Source organism: Equus quagga, chromosome 2 (genome assembly GCF_021613505.1).
Source record: "Equus quagga isolate Etosha38 chromosome 2, UCLA_HA_Equagga_1.0, whole genome shotgun sequence".
In the NCBI taxonomy this organism is placed as follows: domain Eukaryota; kingdom Metazoa; phylum Chordata; class Mammalia; order Perissodactyla; family Equidae; genus Equus; species Equus quagga.
Window position 1 is genome coordinate 107,924,353 of NC_060268.1, and position 19,390 is coordinate 107,943,742.

Genomic DNA, 19,390 nt, shown 5'->3' on the forward strand with positions numbered 1-19,390 from the left:
AAAAGAGATTTTGGGGGCCAGCCCCAGTGCTCTAGTGGTTAAGTTCGGCGTGCTCCACTTTGGCAGCCCGGGTTCAGTTCCTAGGGGCAGACTTATACCACTCGTCTGTCAGTGGCCATGCTATGGCGGCAGCTCAATACGAAAAGAAGAAGATTGGCAGCAGGTGTTAGCTCAGGAGGAATCTTCCTCAGCAAAGAAAGAAAAAGATTTTGTGTACTACCAGCAGGCACCACGGAGCCCCACATCAATTTCTTTTGTCCATTACTGTTGAGTGATATGGTGGAAACATTAGTAACAAGTCTAAAATATAAAAGGAGAGGCATACAGATAAACAGTTTCAAAAAACTATTTAAATAGTATGATTCGATCTCAGTCCTGTGATGTGTGGCATGAGATATCAGTAGGACTAGAATCTTCAGTGTCATAGCAATCCTCAAGAGTTCTGTGTAGGTGTGGGAAAAATGAGGTAGAAGGAGCAACATCAAAACTCTTAAAACATTACTCTTAAAGTGTGGCCTGGTTCTGCACCCTGTTTAATTCAGTTATGTGCTGCCCCTAAGCTTTCCTGTTCACTAAGTAGTTTTCATTCCTGTAACAAATGTTTAACTGATTTCTGGGAAGAAGTGTATTTGCATGTGTTTGCGTGTTAACTGGAAGAGCCCACCTCTCACCTTGGGGTAAGGGCCACTTATGGACTCTGTTGTAAGAGAAGATCCTTACTAGGAGCCGGCTGAAGGTACCGATGCATTTGCCCCACTGGTTGTGTCCTAAGGAAACAGCACCGTGTGACCCGTTTAACTTGATAACAACTTTGCTTTCTAGCTATGGAGTCCTGCTATGGGAACTGCTCACGGGAGAAGTCCCTTATCGTGGCATTGACGGTCTTGCTGTGGCTTATGGGGTCGCCGTCAATAAGCTCACTCTGCCTGTTCCATCCACCTGCCCTGAGCCGTTTGCCAAGCTCATGAAAGGTATTTGCACACATCTGTTTTTGTGTGGCTGGCGGGTAGGGAAGGGGACTTGCTCATTAGAACATCTGTGTCTTTAACTAGAAGAGTAATTCTGTGATTCTAATTTTCAAATGCTTTTAAGTAATTATTCTATTTTAAGAGTTAGAAACCTTGTCTTTGATGTCAGGTAAAGTTTTGATGAACTAAGTAAGTTAAAAACAATCCAGTTTTATCAGTGACTTATTTTTGTATAAAATTTAACAGAATGGTAATAAAGTTTGCACCACATATGCTAGTAGAGTTCAAAGACGATATTGAATTGGCTCCACATCTGCTGTTTTACCTAGTGATCAAAAATGTTTTACGTTCTTAACTGACATGGTTTTGCCATGGCTTTATTTGATCCTTATCTTTTAAAAATTAACTCCCTCTTTTTATAAGCAGCAAGTTGCCTTACTTCATTATTATCCTATTTCTTAGAACCTCTCTTGAGACTTTGGTGTTCTTGGGTTGAGTTCTAGACTCTGTGTCAGGAAGTCATCTGGCCAGGGCAGCTTAGGCCAGAAGACACAGACTTCGTGATAAGGCTTGGAAAGCACATGTCCACATGTTAATATCATATAATATAAGCAAGAAGAGCCTTGTCTGATAGTAATTATTATGCATGCTGCTGACATGGACACTGTGTAAAATAAAATTTTCAAAATTATTATCAATAGATTTTAAAAATCTTCAGCAGTCATAATCAACATGGGCTAATAATCCAAACTCTGCTCAGAAATGGAGTTTATGTGATTCTTGCTTATTGTAGAATGCTGGCAACAAGACCCTCATATTCGTCCATCATTTGGCTTAATTCTTGAACAACTGACTGCTATCGAAGGGGCGGTTATGACTGAAATGCCTCAAGAATCTTTTCATTCCATGCAAGATGACTGGAAGCTGGAAATTCAACAAATGTTTGATGAGCTGAGAACAAAGGAAAAGGTGAGAGAGATATATATAATTGCATAATATACTCACATTTATGAAGATTGTGAAAATGAGTCAAGAACCACTCAGCATTATTCTAAAATATTTTCAGACATCAATATTTGTCGATTCTTGGCTTTTCAATTAAAACAAAACAGAATTGTACTTGAAACGTGTACTTGGAAAGGAAACAACCTTTTATTAGGAGAACTTTCAAATGTTAAAAAAAAAAAAAGACTAGCGTAATAAACCACTTGTATGCGTTAACCAGCTTCAATAATTGTCAATATTTTGTCATTTTGTTCATCTCATTTCCCCATTATCATCTTTTTTTTAAACTGGGTTATTTTAAGTTAAATCCTCGACTTACATCATTTTACCCTTAAACGATTCAATATGCATTTCTAACTGGTAAGAATTTTAAAAATAACTTTCTTGCCATTATTATCTTAAAAAGTGACAGTAATTCTTTGATGTCACGTAATACTCCATAGTCAAATGTCATAGTTTGTCTCAAATATGTCTTCTTACAGTTGGTTGATGCAAATCAGAATTTAAAGATCTACAGGTTGTTTTTAATTATGCCTTCTGAAACCTGTTTTATGCTAGTCTACCTCCCAAAACCTCCTTTTTATCTCCAAGGCATTGCTTTGTTGGAGAAACTTGTAAATATGTAATTTTTGAACTTCTAATATGATGTATTAAGCTCTGGTTGGTTAATATATTTTAAAAAGAAGAAGAAAAAAACCTATATGTTAAGTACGATGAAGCTGCATTTGTGCTACTACCTCCAAAGTGAAATATGAGAAGTAAAAACACACCTAATTGAAGGCAGCCTTGTTGGAGAGTGAATTCAGTTAACTGATCTCCTCTGCCTGGTGACACGTGCCTGTTAACGGGCACTGAAGAACCCCAAGGTCAAGGCATGGTTCTGTGCTGCAGTGGCTGCAGTTACTTTGTTAAAGACATTTTGTACTACTTGAGCATTTTGAGGAATCAGGGTTTATTCTGGTTGTCCAAGTTGTATAATTGTTCAATATGTTAAATTCCTCTGCTGTGTGTGCAATGAATTTATGGGCCAAAGCATAACGTTGCAAGGTCTTGATAATCTTTATAAAGCCTTACAATCTTCCAGGAAGGAATTTTTATACCTTTTATATTTATGATTCTAAAATAGTGGAATTCTTTTTAAGTAGGCAGTAATGCTTTGCTAGCACAGGGTCCACTTGCTAATTCCAATTATGACATTGAAACATGGCATTGTAGTGTAGCTGAGAGTCATTCTCCCATGGCAAAGTTACCTTGGTTTACGTGGTATGGCTCTACATTACATCTCTAGACTTTCACATTGACCATGATACTAAAGGCCTGTAACCAACCGAAGTGCAAAGGAAAGGGCGAAAGAAGGAATAACAAGCTGTGGTTTGAATATATACTCATAAGCATTTCTTGAGCTAATATATATAATACTGTGCGGAATACCAAGACATGATATGCCCAAATTCTGTCCTTGAGTAGCTTCTTCTACTGTCATTTTGCTGAACTGGCAATTAATGCAAGATATGTCATAGGTATTCCCCAAAGTGCAAATTTTCTTAAAAAAAAATATAATTTAAAAATGTGTCTATGGGGGGCTGGCCCGGTGGCGTAGCGGTTAAGTTCGCATGTTCCACTTCGGTGGCCCGGGGTTCGCCATTTCGGATCCCAGGTGCAGGCATGACACCGCTTGGCAAGCCATACTGTGGCAGGCATCCCACATATAAAATGGAGGAAGATGGGCACAGATGTTAGCTCAGGGCCAGTCTTCTTCAGCAAAAAAAGAAGGGTTGGCAGCAGATGTTAGCTCAGGGCTAATCTTCCTCAAAAAAAAAATGTGTCTATGGGAAAATTGTTCTTTCAATGTTACAATTTTTTCAGCGAGCATATATGACTATCTCTTGTGTGCTGGGAACAGTGTTAGAGTCCTAGGATACAAAGATGCATGATATGGCAGTCTGTATCCTGGGGAATGGTGCTTTGAATGCCAAGCCAGGCATCAGGACGTTGTTGACAAGTTTTGAAAGGGGGCTTGATGTACCTTCCTGGCACCAGTTTCCAGCCGAACACTGAAGTCAAAACTTCCTCCTCGCTCCCCCTCTGCCTTCGCTCATTCTGCTTCCTTTTTATCATAATGGGATTACTGTTCTCTTAGGTACCCAGTCTCAAAGGTCTTTGAAGATACTTCTCGTGATCTCCTATGTGACAAAGACTATCAGTGGTAATTCACTCCCCTAGTTCGTGTTGTCCTCACTTAGCGCCAGCATTACGGCAACAGCATCCTCCCTAGTTGCTCTGTGTCCAGTGTTGCTCCCCTAACTTATCCCCCACCACGAGTGACCCTTCTAAAATGCAAATCTGAGCATCCTTTCTTCAGTGGCCAACTCCAGTTCCTCATCAACTCCCTTTGTCCTTCCTTATTTACCTTCACTGTGTCCTCAGCCATACTGAATTCCTCTCAGTTCTTCTGGTGCCATGCACTTGACTTTTGGCCTTTGTATATGTTCTTTTTTCTGTTGAGGACAGTGTTCTCAACTGTCCCCTCACTAGCTTTTATCCCCACCACTCAATTGCTGGCTTCTTTGTTTTCAGTCCTTCAGAGCTCCCTTCCCTCCTCTGCTGCACCAGATAAACTGTCTGTCGTAGTATCCTGCACTTCCTCATCGTGGCTGGCACTAGAGTCATACTTTATTATTATCTGTTTATTTAATTGTTCTTGGTCTGCCTTTTCTGCTGGATAAGAACTTCATGAGCTTTGCTATTCATTCTTGGTCGTTTTCATCCACAGCATTGAACAAAGTACTCAGTACATGGTACGCATTAAATAAATACATTGAATAAACCTCAGTAAGCTTTCTTGATATGTTCCTGATATGTATTTTATTAGGTGAGAGATATTAGCAATTAGTATTATTACTGTTTTAAGTGAAAATGGAATTTAAAAGTATAAATTTTATGAATTCTGTTATGACTCTTATGCTATAAAAAGCATACAACTGAGCTGTTTAACTTCTGGTTATATGTTCTTGAGAAACTCACACACATGCACATACGGAAATTAAGGTTATTCACTTAAGTATTATTTGTAATAGTGAAAAATTGGAAACAACCCCAGTATACATTAATATGGGAATAAGTACCTAAAGTGTTATATATTCGTACAGTGGAAATCTGTATAGTAGTTAAAAGGAATGAACTCTAGCTACATGTTTCAACATGCGTGAATCTCAAACATAATATTGGGTGGAAAAAGCAAGTTGCAAAAGAAGAGTTACATTATATACCATTTATGGGACTTTATAAAACAGTACTATTCAAATGTACAAAAGGTCTAAAAGTGTAGGTAGAAGAAGGATGCAACCAACTTGAGAACAGCAGATCTGAAGAGGGGTGGCATAGCATAGTCTGACGCACAGAGGACTTTAACACGTCCGAAAACGAGAAGGTAAAAATTTAGCATCTGTTAAATAGCGAGGGTGAGTGCGTAGATATTTGCTGTTCTCTCTAATTGTAGCGTATTTAAAATATTTCATAGTTTAAAATGATTAAAAATAAAGGTTATAGAGAAATATGTAAGCTGCTAAAGTCATTTTTTCCCTGTAAAGTCATATTTTTAAGCTGTAGGCTTATAATTCACTCTCTTCCTTAGATCTTTCAGTGTTTTGTAAGTTGAAAAATACACAACGGGCAAATGCAACCTTCGACCCTGCCATTGCCAGTGTATACATAGAGCTCATGTAATAGGAAATAACAGTGCTGTTTGATTCTGCTCCAATCGTATTCAGTGCTGTGTTTGATTGTGGGCACCAGCTTTTAAAGAGACTCCCAAGGAGCAGGGCGGGAAGGCAGGAGAGGAGCCTGGAAACCTGAGCAGGCAGAGGACAGAAGTGGGGGTGGGGGGTAGATTGTGGGGGCTACCCTCGAATACTGGAAGAACTTTCTAGTAGAGGAGGGAGGAAATATGTTTCACGTTGTTTCAGAGTTCAGAAGTAGGACCTCTTGGGTGAATACTCCAGGGATTAAAATCTGCTCCCCGAATCAACAACTTTCTGACGTTTGGAGCTGTCTAGCTGTGCAGCAGACCCTGCGTCAGCTGCTCAGCTCCTTGCCTCAGAGAACTCCAGTAGACTGCAGGGGACAGCTATGTGGGGTTCTAAAAGTGATGGTGATACACCCTCCGCTCCCTTTTTTTTAATATTAAGTCTTTAGTGGAATTCCAAAATCTATAGCAATCTAGTGTGGTGGTGAAGACCCAGGACTGAGCCAGACAGCTGGGTCGGAGCTGGGGCTGTGCCCTTTGCTGACCTGTGACTGTTCTCTCCCTGCCTCCTCCTCCGCCTCCTCCTCCTCATTCTCATTGAATCTCCCTGGGGATCTGGTGTGTGGGGGTGGGGAGGGGCTGGTGCTTAAATGAGTAACTACCAAAGTGCTCAGAGCAGTGCTGTTAGTAAGTGCTAAATAAGTGTTAAGTGTTAAGATTTAACCTCAGAACAAAGAAAGGGGTGGCTTTGCCTGCAGCCGGGGCAGGTTCTGGCAGCCACCCCCGTTCCGGGCCCAGGCATTCTGAGCCATGATGCTTGAAAATGACGGACTGGATGACTTTTTAAATCCTGCCGTTCTCTGAAGGATTACTATCAGAGAGATTATAAATATGTTTCTCGGAAACTTTAATACATTTTTTTGACTTACAGTGATAAAGACTGATTTTCTTTTTAGACTTCCCCAAATTGTTTTCAGGAATCCTAAAGTGAAATGTTTAGTAGCAAAGACAACAAAGACTTGGAGGGGATGGGAGAGGGCTTAGAGAAAGAATAAAACTTGAAATCACAGAATTTAAAATTTGGAAGTGATGTTATTACTAATCCTTATTTTAAACTATTTTATTTATTTCTCATTATTGGTAATTATTTATAAAACTGCAGGTTAGGGGCATATCCAGTGAGTTAATTCTTTTTAAATGTGGTGTAAAAGTCAAAAAGCTTGCTTCAAGGTGGGATGTGTGCCCTTTCTCTGTTTTGAGGTTTATAGGAGTTTCTTTGTTATCTTTGGATTCGTTTTTGAGCTATCCTATAGTGGTACCTTTGCTTTTTCTTTGTATGTGATTTTTGTGCTCCTCCTTGAAATACAGCATAAGAAGTATCTTCTGAGCCTTTGATTTACAATTAAAGGATATATAACACTTTTTTTGCTCAGAAGTTTCTAATTGCATCTTTTTTGATGGAGTCAAAAGCACAGTGTGTGCTCTATCTGCCTCTATTGTTCACTGATTGCTTAAGGTGGGAGGCGTCAGACTTGGAATTAATGGTGAGTGACTTGGCTGTGCTCTGTGTTATTCAGTGAGCTGTGGCCTCCATAGATACCGGTTCCTCCCTGAATTCCGACCTTCTTATCTCTCTGTGGCTGTCTGCGTGCACTGGCTGCATGCACCTGTCTTTGAGCCACTGTGCGAAGGCATGTCGCTGTTAATGATTGACGTCTACTGCCAGGAACCTGGCTTTGCCATTAGTAGAATGCCTGTGTCAAGCAATTAAACAAATACTCCTGCTTGCTAATCTCAGCAACCGAAAGAATTTTTTGTGTGCTTCATAATTTCAAAGTATTCAAAGGAATTCTAATACCCCAGACTTTCTCTCCTTTTTTCTTTTCAGTGTTCTAAAATTCAGTGAGAAAGAAGAGTACTTTGGATGCTTTCTCTTTGATCTTCTTTTTCTGTCTCATGAAGTCGTAGGCAAGTGATTTTTTTCTTCATAGAGTCGTTGCAAGGGGATTCACATTTTAGCCTGGGACCTGGATTTAAAAGTGGTTTCTTATTCAGTTACTGTAGTAGTAACACACAGAAAGCCTGACTGAATTTGCTGCCCTTATCGCTTCCTCATGCCATTCCATTTCACAATGGCTAATTGGATTGATATCAACACCGCTGAAAACTAATATCTTAACAAAAGGGCAGACAGTAGTGACTAAGAAATTGGAAGTTGACTGGAAATGATCCTCTGCCCCAAATGCACTACAGTTAAATCTCCAAATTGGACAAGCAGATAGTAGAAAGCCACCAGTTAAATAATGGATTCCAGAATTTTTTTTAGCAAGTGACATTTTCTTCTTCTCTCTCTTTTTTTTTTTTTTTTTAAGATTTTATTTTTTTCCTTTTTCTCCCCAAAGCCCCCCGGTACATAGTTGTGTATTCTTCGTTGTGGGTTCTTCTAGTTGTGGCATGTGGGACGCTGCCTCAGCGTGGTCTGATGAGCAGTGCCATGTCCGCGCCCAGGATTCGAACTAACGAAACACTGGGCCGCCTGCTGCGGAGCGCGCGAACTTAACCACTCGGCCACGGGGCCAGCCCCTCTTCTTCTCTTTTTTTAAGTAATAAATAGTAATGTATGTCTGGCACAAAGTAATAAAGAGCTACTGATCTGCTCTTCAAGAATCAGCTGGTTCATATTAGCAGCAGTGATTTGAATATCAGTTGGTCTTAAGTAAATCATTTCTCATAATTTTGTTTATGACCATTGTTTAGAAAAACTCATGTTTCAAAGATGAATCAAAGGTGAAACTTTGGTGGACTTGAAATTTGGTAGAATTACCATAAGTTTGGAATTAGTTTGATCTGAATAAATAAATTTTTGGTTTTTAGAGCTCTCTAGTCTCTTCTTGATATTTATTTATTTATGGAAGGATAGCCTTCTGTTTGTTTCCTCTATGATAATTGTACTGACAGATGGCTTCCCATTATTCTTTGAGCCCATCTGTAAAATGCCAAGGGATTAGCAGAATGGAGTTGGTATTTTAGTCCCATGGTTCAGCTCTGGTTTCTTCCATGAGCCTGCATCCTACAGTGTTTCTTCGTGCATCAGTATTTTTGAGGTGGGCCTGTGTAAAGTGTGGCCTGCTGCTATAAAATCTGACATGTTTGCGCGACACTCATAGCTGTCAAAACTCACAGCCCAAAGCTCTACCTGAGAACGTGGAGTTTCTAACAAAGTTTTTGGTAGTTAGGTATTCTAAGATTAAGTTTGTCCGGAGCAGTGGAAACAAAAGTTTGCAAAGGCCTTGATTTCTACGTGAGTGCTTGATTTAGTAGCAGGATAATCTAGAAGAGAAAGTAATTCAACACTAAAAGCAATATTTATGTCTCTGGTAAAGTACAGAACACTTTACAGAAATGAAATAAGAATGGGATTTAAAACTTTGTGGCATTCTCAGCTTTACTGTTGAATAATTTTTTTCCTAATAGTTGTTCAGTTCATAGATGTTCTGTTTCTCGGGAGTTCTATAGTTTTAAAACCAAAACTAAGAGGAGGTTAGATTTTTACTCAGTAAGTATTGTGACAGAGGGACTTTTATTTAGCTATTTCATGATATCTGTGTATAAAGTGATACCTTCCATTCATCCATGGGATCCTGAGAAGTTCTTTGTCTACTGAATATACTTATTCTGTTGGCTTACAATTTTAGAGAGGTCTGGTTTGAATTTCTGATGAGCCTCCAACTGACTCGACACATTAGCTTTGTTTTTTGCCATAATCTCTCCACCAAAATGTTTTAATCTCTAAGCAAGTTCTTAAATGCCCTAAGGAAGTCCCTAAGTGAAGAAAGCTGAACTGCAGTCTGTTGTAACTAGAATAATTATCCTTTAATTAGTCAAGCTTTAACTTTTGGCTTTATTTTAAAATTGGCCATTCACATCGATACTCTGTTGCTATGTGTCCATTTTATGTGTTAGGTGATTATAAAGGCTAGAAATGAAGAGAGAGAAATCTTAAAACAAGATTTAGGGGGCCGGCCCAGTGGCATAGTGGTTAAGTTCATAGCGCTCTGCTTCCACAGCCCAGGGTTGGCCAGTTCAGATTCCTGGGTGTGGACCTACACACTGCTCATCAAGCCGTGCTGTGGCGGCATCTCACATAGGAGAACTAGAAGGACTTACAGCGAGGATATACAACTACATACTGGGGCTTTGGGGAGATAAAATACAAATCAGATTTTAAAAATTTGCGGTTTAGGATCATAAAACTGAAAGTGCAAGATGGAGCCTGTGCACAGGCTTTGGTTTCAGTCTGAGTTGGTGATGTTCTGGAAAGGTCTTAGCCCTGATCCCTTGACTGCCAAGTGGGCCGCCCCGTGAGGACTCGAATGACCAGGTGGGTGGACTGTGGGAGAGGCACCTTCTCCTCCCTGCTGATGTTGGTGTGACTCTGTTGCAGGAGCTGCGGTCCCGTGAGGAGGAGCTGACCCGCGCCGCCCTCCAGCAGAAGTCTCAGGAGGAGCTGCTGAAGCGGCGGGAGCAGCAGCTGGCAGAGCGCGAGATTGACGTGCTGGAGCGGGAGCTCAACATTTTGATATTCCAGTTAAACCAGGAGAAGCCGAATGTGAAGAGGAGGAAGGGCAAGTTCAAGAGAAGTCGTTTAAAGCTCAAAGATGGACATCGAATCAGTTTACCTTCAGGTAGGATTTTGTACCCATGTTTCGTAAGACTCTCGTATGTCATCCCTTTAAACAACTTGTTTGTTTCACCACAACTTGGAAGAGATGGGGGAATGAGATTTTCAAACCTTATAGAAATAAGTAGCTTCCATTGCTTGCTTCAGTTCACGGTCATGATGTAATGACCTCACGAGTGTTCCCGGGTGAAACAGCACGCAGCGTGCATTGCGGTAATTCATGCTGAGCATTTAATGCTCAGCGTACTTTCTTATTAATGGATTTATCCATTTACTCCTTTTGAAATCAAAGCAGAGTTCCTTTTTAGCTGATTGCCCTGAACCAGCATTACATGGCATCGTGAAAATCTACAACAATAAAACTATTCCTACTTTATCGTTAAATTTATTGCTTCTGCAAGGATCTATAAGGCTATCCGGTAGCTGAGTTCATTTGGGACACTCATGTTGCTGTTAGCATTTTAAACAAAAAATATCAAGTACTTCAATTACATGCCTGCTTTCCTCTGAGGGCTTAAAATCCTTAAGATAGAAAACGAACCAGTAAATCTAGGGAAGCTTTTAAAAATATTTTTTAAACGTTGTGACAATAACATAAAAAGATACATGTGTTGGGAGAAACTCAACAGAATAGAGTATAACAAACATATTAATTCACGAAATTAAGTTCTTTAATATTATGTGTTATGCTTGATTTAAGGAAAACCAAATAGCTCTGTGACTCATTGTAATACCAGGGCAGAATGGTGACAGAACAAGAGCCGGCTGCACTTTTATAGAATGTGCGTTAGATATCTCTGTATCTGTATCAGCCTATTTCTCTATGTATGTATTATCTACTGGAGTGTTTTATAGATTCTAGTGTTTCCCTAAGGTGTTTGTTAACGGCATGGAAATTTGATTTAAATAACAATCATGACAGATTTGTTTTATTTGAAGTATGTATAAATTGTCTTGTGAAATACTTATTATGAAATACTGGAAGCTTTACAGCGTACTGTGGCTTTTTAGGTTATTGCAGGAGTCCTCAATTGATCAGAAAATTGCCAGTGTGGAGTAGTAATGAGACCACAGTATACATTATTGATTATTTGGTTTGATGAGGTGAGAATAGGCAATGGGTCATTGTTCGTTTTACCTTTGACCTCTCTAGGCGGAAAAAAAGGTAGTTTTCCAGGTTCTTTTCTGATATTTGCTTTTAGCCCAAGTGCAACTTGGAGGACCACTGACTGGATCATCTTGTATGTCAGATATAGTTTAAAATAGTCTATTTTATTTATGATGAGGCTTCTGCTTTCACATACAGATGATAGAAAAACTCGGGTACTCCATGTGAGTTTTCTTCTCGTTTTTAGCTCTATCAGTATCCTTCTGGGTGATGACTGTTATCATAATTAGTATTCGTTGATTCCCTTGGAACACTTTGGGATGGGTGGCTAATGATAAACTGATGGCAAATAAACCTGGGGGAAAAAATAAAATCATTCCGATGATTCTTTAATCTTCAGTGGGAGAGTGGTTAAGTAAAATATCTCAGGATTCCTGAGGTCAAACTTTCACTCTTGTTTTTCTCCTCAAATGTTGCTTGGCTAATACCTTGCATTTATTCAAAGCAGACTGAATATATTTGACTATTTTTGTTAGATTTATATTATTACTGGATTGCACGATTTGGCTTTGTTTCTCTTTCTGAGAATAGAGGGGACATTTTAGTGAAACATTTATTTACCTTGTGGCACTTAATAAGTTTTCAGTTAAGAAGTAACTAAAAAGTCTACTGCTATAATCCTGATCCATCCTGAGGGAATGAAATTCGGCTTCTGTAATTTAGTGTGGCAGTTACCGCTTCTGCCCACAGGGTGGCGCTATATTGCTGTGACTGTTGCCTCTATGGCAGCTCTTTTTCTCATTAGAATTCGCTGACTCTACACCCCCTCCCCCACCCCACCCGCCACACAGTTTCCTAGCACAATGTCCCAAAGTAGGACACACATCCAGAGAGCTGGAGAGAATGATAACTATAAAAATAATTATTTTTCTCCTTCAGGAATTTTGCTTAGTATAGAAAAGAAAGCAATTATTTGTGCCTTGAGTTCAAAGGAGTTGGCTGATTCCAGTGTTATCATCTGCTAGAAAATTCTTTGAGTTACCAAATTTTAGTACAATTTGATGGTACGCTGCTAAGGAAGCAACATCGGATAGGTAATAGCTTTGCACAGTGGTGGTACCTTCCTTTCAGCAGACCAGATTACTTAAACCCCTTTTGCAGGATTTTTGTTTATGTGTAACCAGTTTACAACATCTCACAGAAATGTATTTGAGACTCCTACAAACTGGCCCTTAATACTTGTTGTAAATCTTTCAAAAATTTGTTATTAAATGTGAATAATTGTCTAATTATTGTCATTTTGTCCTTCAGAATCACTGATGGTAACTTTCAATCTTATGACTATTTATGGCTATCGTGACTTCAGAATCACTGATGATAACTTTTAATCTTATGTCTATTTGTAGCTATGGTGACTTATTGCTAGAAACCTCAAATGTACTTATTCTTGCTGGCAATCCTTCATGGGTGGCTACCAAATAACGAAGATAAATGCTTACAAAATGAGATATCATAATGTAAGATTGCAGTTTTTAAAGTACACTTCCTGAATTCTTGGAATTTCCTGGAATTTGTAGAAAGAAAAAGAATGGTCATGGTAGATATTTTTATATCGTGACCACTTTGTGTCACTCCCTCTGTCTTGTGTTTATTTTGAACCAAAGTTGTGGTTTTTGAACACAATAAAACAAAGCAGAGAGGTGTTAAAGGCTTCAAAAGTTGGCATGTCTCTAAAGCACTGGCATTCTAGCTCAGCTGCTTCAGAAGTGCCAAAAGCCGGCACAGCCCTCTGCCTCCCGTGGGTGAGGGTGAGAGCGGGTGCACGCACGTGTGCAGGGCAGAGACGGCAAAGGCCGCATGAGGATTCTCTGAAGAATGCTACCACTTTCAGTTAAAAATGACTATTCCCGCTGGGGCCACGTTAGCTTCCTTAATGGAACACAAATATTGCCAATAAAAATGTAAGTATTTTACCCCAAAGCCTGTGGACCGTGTGATAATCTGCTATGAGCAGATATCTTGAGAACAGTTATTCCAGCAAGTACAAAGAAAAACTGAACATCAGCCAGGGTCACTTAACAATTCAGCTTTAGTTTTCCTAAAGGCATAACTGGAACAGCATCTACCTTTCCCTGCTTCGTAGGGACAAGGATGTTTATAATAAAGAATATTTTCTTTATGTCTAAAACAGAGAGAGTGATACGTGGAATCTAAAAAAGCAAACAGAAGCCAAACTGAGCTCATAGATGCAGAGAACAGGTGGGTGGTTGCCAGAGGCAGGGGTTGGGGGGTCGGCGAAACGGGTGAAGGTGCTCTAAAGGTACGAACCTCTAGTTGTAACATAAAAGTCCTACGATGTAACGTACAGCACGGTGACCACAGTTAATGATACTGTATTGTATATTTGAAACTTGCTAAGAGAGTAGATCTGAAAAGTTCTCATCACAAGAAAAAAAAATTTGTAACTAATATGGTGATGGATGGTACCCAGACTTACTGTGATCATTGCACAATATCGAACCAGTATGCTGTACACCTGAAACTAATATTATGTTACGTGTCAATTATGTCTCAATAATAAAAGAGAAAACACACACATACAAAACCCACAAAGAGTGCCTCTACTCCTTGGATGAAAGTATTTACACGTTTTCAGAAGATCAGAAGCACTCTGAGTCTTAGGAATTGTTAAAATCCAGCCTTTTGCCCTTGCTACTCCTCCTTGCCCTTACAAACGTTCCGTGCTGGTTACTGGACCTCTGCTAAGTATCTCTTCTTCCATCATTTGTCCTCGCGATTTGTCCTTCAGATGCCGTGGCCTGGCTCTGTGTTCTGGTCGGAGGCTTGCAAGAGCCCGCCTGCCTTCTGCTCTGGGCTGGAGGCTCCTCCTGCTGTAAAAGCTGACGGAGAATTTGCTTCCATGGGGTTAGGACACATCACAGGGCTAGTTGAACCCTTATAAAGCACTTCAATCTAAAATAAACTGTTTCATATCTGTGGGTAAGAGTATTTCTTTTATTTACCATCTCCGCTTCACCCCGCAAATCCAGCCAGTCATCGTGTCCTGCTGAACTGTTTCCTTGCATCCAGTCTTTGCTTAAACTGCTCTGCCTGGTCCAGTCTTTTGTAATTTCTTACTGGGTAGATGAAGGAAGCCTTCCATCTGATACTTCATTTCCATTTGCTTTTCTTCCAGACCAGCTCTCACCCTTCTATATGTTTCTCAGCAATTAACTTGAAGCACCAGTTTGATCCTGTTGCAAAACCTTGCACATTTTCTCATCTGAGGATCTACCATGAACCAAGTACTAACGATTACAATAAAATAAACATGATCTCTGCCCTCAGGTTACTTATAATCTTAAACAGAGAAAATATTCATTCAGCAAAGATTTACTAAGCAGCTTTTATGTGGGAGACCCTGTGCCCTTTGGAATGGGATCCAGCCGTGATGGAGACTGTGACGGCCCTGCCCATACAGAGCTGACATTGTATTGGGGGAGGAGGGTGAACCTGAAGCTAATAATTAAGCAAATACTTATTTGCCTGCTGTAATTATTAACTGGTGTGAGGGAAAAGTCATATGACAGTGATTAGAAGACAGATGTCACTGGTCTACGAGATCATAGAAGGCTTCCTAAGGAACTAACATTTAAATTGAGACTTAAAGTAGGAATTTACCAAATGCAGAGGGGAAAGGAAGAGAGTAGGCAGAAAGCACGTGCAGAGAAAGCTGGGTTTCTTCCAGGAACTGAGAAAAGACCCATGTGGTTTGACCAGGGGTCAGCAATCTATGCCCCATGGCCAAGTCCAGCCTACCACCTGTTTGGTACAGCCCACAAGCTATGAATTTCGCACATTTTTAAATACTTGAAAAGAAGAAGGAAAAGAGTATTTCATGACTCACGCACATTATATGAAATTTAAATTGGAATGTCCATAAATAAAATTGTATTGGAACACATTCATGTATGAATTGTAGATGACAGCTCTCTCGCTACATCAGCAGATTTGAGTAGTTGTGACAGAGACCATATGGCCCACAAAGCCTAAGATATTTGCTGTCTGGCACTTTACAGGAAAAGTTTGCTGACCCGTGGTGTAGACCACAGTGAGTGATGGGAGAAGGGGGCAAGATGAGGCTGGAGTGGCAAGAAGAACCCAGACTCAGACCTGCAGGGGTTATAGAGTATTTTACGATTTTGATCTGTAATGTAAGAATTACATGCAGCCTTTGAAGGATTTTAAGCAGGGGAATGACAGGGTCAGGCATGCATTTTTAAAAATGCTTCTGGCGACTGTGAGACAGACCAGAGGGGCAAAAGGGACATGCAGGGAGATGGACGGAGAAGATGCAGCAGCGTTGGCATGAAATGATGGTGGCAGTGCAGAGGGAGAGAACAGAAAGGATCATAACACGTGCTGTGCATTTATTGTGTCCTGAGCCCTGCACTAAATATTTTCTATACTTTTAAAAAATTTTTTTAAGTATGCTTTTTTTGGTGAGGAAGATTGGCCCTGAGCTAACATCTGTCTCTCATCTTCCCTTTTTTGTTTTTTTTCTCCCCAAAGCCACAGTACATAGTTGTATATCCTAGTTATACGTCCTTCTAGGTCTTCTGTGTGGGACGCTGCCACAGCATCGCTTGATGAGCATATGTCCACGCCCAGGATCCAAACTGGTGAACCCTGGGCCACCAAAGTGGAGTGCACGAGCGTAACCATTTGGCCATGGGACAAGCCCCTATACTTTTTTGTATTTAATTTTTCATGGCTGTCCCATGAAGTAGGAATACTTGTTTCTTTCCGGTTTTGTAAATGAAGATGGTGAGACTTAAAGAGGTTGTTACTTTTCCGAAATGCATACGGCCAGTGAGTGGTAAACTGGGATTCAAATGCAAGTTTTCAAACTCCAGAACCTACAATATAAATTTCTCAACTGTAACTCTAGGAAGAGTATACAACACAGATTTTACAAGATAGTCTTTGATTGGATGTGGAGGCTCAGGGAGAAGACAATATCAAGGCAAATTTTCAGATCTCAGGCATGAATAATTGGGTAGATTTTTTCCTACCAAATTCCAATTTCTCCTCATTTCAAATACCACATGGTTCCTTAAAGTTCTTTAAAGGATAATTTTCGAAAAGGTAAATTATAGCTCCCTTGCAAATATGAAGTGAACATGTGTCAAAGATGTTATTCAACTCATTAATTAATGAGGAAGCAGTTGAAATTGGTTCAGATGAGAATTTGAGGAGCTAAGTGTTTATGGGCAGTTTAATGAAGGCATGTTAGGATTAGATCATTAGGCTAAGTGCAAACCTGGGTAATGCCCACTGTGGCAATAAGCCGTCACCTCTGGGATTCTTTTATGCCAGAGAGAAATTATTTTCATCGTCCCCAGACAAAATCTGCAAGTTAACCTCTGCCCCTACTGAGTTGCAAAAATAGTCCCATCGATAGATAATCAATCAAAGGTGGAGATCAATCAAAGAACGCCCACGAATTCCTTTTACCAGTGTCTAAGTTTGCTATAAGTTTTCTGATAGGTAACAGAGTTTTCCTAAACACTCTCCTCTTCCCTCTGGTAATATTACTGTTTCTTCCATTTATTGCCGTAGATCTTGGCGTCTCTCTGTCCTGACAGCTCCCCTATGTTACAGTTAGGTGGTAGTGACTGTCGGTATAGGGTGCCTTGACCACAAAGTGCTTTTAACTGTAGGGGGCAAAGTTTTCCTTGACCTTCTTAGACTGGCTGGGTCTGAAAATTAAACTGACAAAGAGAGATAAACAGGGGAAAAGCATAAAAATTTATTTAATATGAATTTTACATGACATGGGAGCCTTCATAAGAAAATAAAGACCAAACAGACCTGAGTATTTGTATGCTGAGTTTGAAGATTGGAGTGTCATGTAGAAATGTGACAGGTTCAGAAGTTTTGGGGCAGCATGTCCTGAACCCCACATAATCTATGTTTTCTATTTTAGTCACCACAGCAGCCCTGGGAGATGCTTGTCGTTTCTATCTAATGGTTGAGGAGACAAGCTCAGAGAGGCTGCTCACTGGTTTGAGGTCCATATTTGTTAGTGACAGAATCAGGCCTTACTTAAATGCAGGGTGTCTCCTATCTCAATTTTGTTTTTAACTGTGTCAGACTGAATGAAGGTAATTCTTCCTTCCCAGAAGATGTGAGTTCTACAAGTACTCATTAATATTTCGTTTTTCTGTGAGTGTGAGTGTGTGTGTGTGTCTCTGGACCTAAGATGTCATAGAGTCTGAGTTATTATTTATTGACTTGACCCCTGAAGGGGAAGATAAATAAGAAACTAAGAAACAGACTCCGAGATACACTTCATTCCTAACTGTCTGCAAATTTACGCTTTTATTGCTTTGTGCTCAAGAAGTGGCTGTGAGTATAACTTAAAACCGTGAAGTCTCAGTTCTCACTTTTTTCCATATCCGACAGATTTCCAGCATAAAATAACTGTGCAGGCCTCTCCCAACCTGGACAAACGGCGGAGCTTGAACAGCAGCAGTTCCAGTCCACCCAGCAGCCCCACGGTGATTCCCAGACTCCGAGCCATACAGCGTAAGCCTGCTCCTCCGGCGCGGGGCCTCCGTGCTGGTTTCTGTTCTTAATTGACTTGGATTCAAGTTAAGCAGACATGTTTTGTAGCTGGTTGTAACGAAGCAAGCATGTGACATTTAATAGGTATCACGACTGTTTGGAAAACAAAATTTGTTCTTACATTTCGTAGTCTAATTTTGTTTTTATTGAGGTACAATTGACATAGAGCATTATGTTTCAGGTGTAGAACATACTGACTCGATGTTTGTACATGTTGCAAAATGATCCCCGCAGTAGGTCTAGTCCACGTCTGTCACCGTGCATAGCTACAGAATCTTTTTTTCTTGTCGTGTGAACTTTTCAGACTTACTCTCCTAGCAACTTTCAGTATGCAGCACAGTGCTGTTAACTGCAGTCGCCATGCTGCACGTTACATCCCCATGGCTGATTTGTTTTACAGCAGGGAGTTTGGCCCTTTTGACTCCTTTCACCCGTTTCACATACCCCTCACCTCTAGCAACCACCAGTCTGTTCTCTGTATCTGTGAGGTTTGTTTTGTTTTTGGTTTTGATTCCACATATAAGTGAGACCATTTGGTATTTGTCTTTCTCTGTCTGACTTATTTCATTTAGCGTAATGCCCTCAAATGTTGTAAATGGCAAGATTTCCTTCTTTATGACTGAATAATATTCCATTGTATATATGTGCCACATTTTCTTTATCCATTCATCCGTCGATGGACACTTAGGTTGTTTCCGTACCTTGGCTGCTGAGCATAATGCTGTAATGAACACAAGGGTGCATATGTCTTTTCAAGTTAGTGTTTTTGTTTTTCTCAGAGAAATACCCAGAAGTGAAATTGCTGGATCATATGGTAGTTCTATTTGTAGTTTTTTTGAGGAACCTCTATACCATTTTCCATAGTTGCTGCACGAATTTATATTCCCACCAACAGTGCACAAGGGTTCCCTTTTCTCTACATCCTCGCCAACACTGTTACTTCCTGTCTTTTTTTTTTTGAGGAAGATTAGCCCTGAGCTAACTACTGCCAATCCCCCTCTTTTTGTTGAAGAAGACTGGCCCTGAGCTAACATCCATGCCCATCTTCCTCTACTTTATACGTGGAATGCCTACCACAGCATGGCTTTTGCCAAGCAGTGCCATGTCCACACCTAGGATCCAAACTGGCAAACCCCGGGCCACCGAGAAGTGGAACGTGTGAACTTAACTGTTGCACCACCAGGCCAGCCCCAATTTCTTGTCTTTCTAATAGCCATTTTAACAAGTGTGAGGTGATATCTCGGGTAGTTTTC

General features: G+C 40.2%; 1 protein-coding gene across 1 annotated transcript in view; it reads left to right on the forward strand.

The window, feature by feature from the left end:
• MAP3K21 (mitogen-activated protein kinase kinase kinase 21) overlaps positions 1 to 19,390 on the forward strand; it is a 55,971-nt gene that overhangs the window by 21,488 nt on the left and 15,093 nt on the right. Inside the window, exons 3-6 of the mRNA XM_046654393.1 lie at positions 823 to 971; positions 1,762 to 1,937; positions 10,163 to 10,403; positions 17,976 to 18,098. Coding sequence (XP_046510349.1) covers positions 823 to 971; positions 1,762 to 1,937; positions 10,163 to 10,403; positions 17,976 to 18,098 — 689 coding nt within the window. The remainder of the gene's footprint in view (positions 1 to 822; positions 972 to 1,761; positions 1,938 to 10,162; positions 10,404 to 17,975; positions 18,099 to 19,390) is intronic.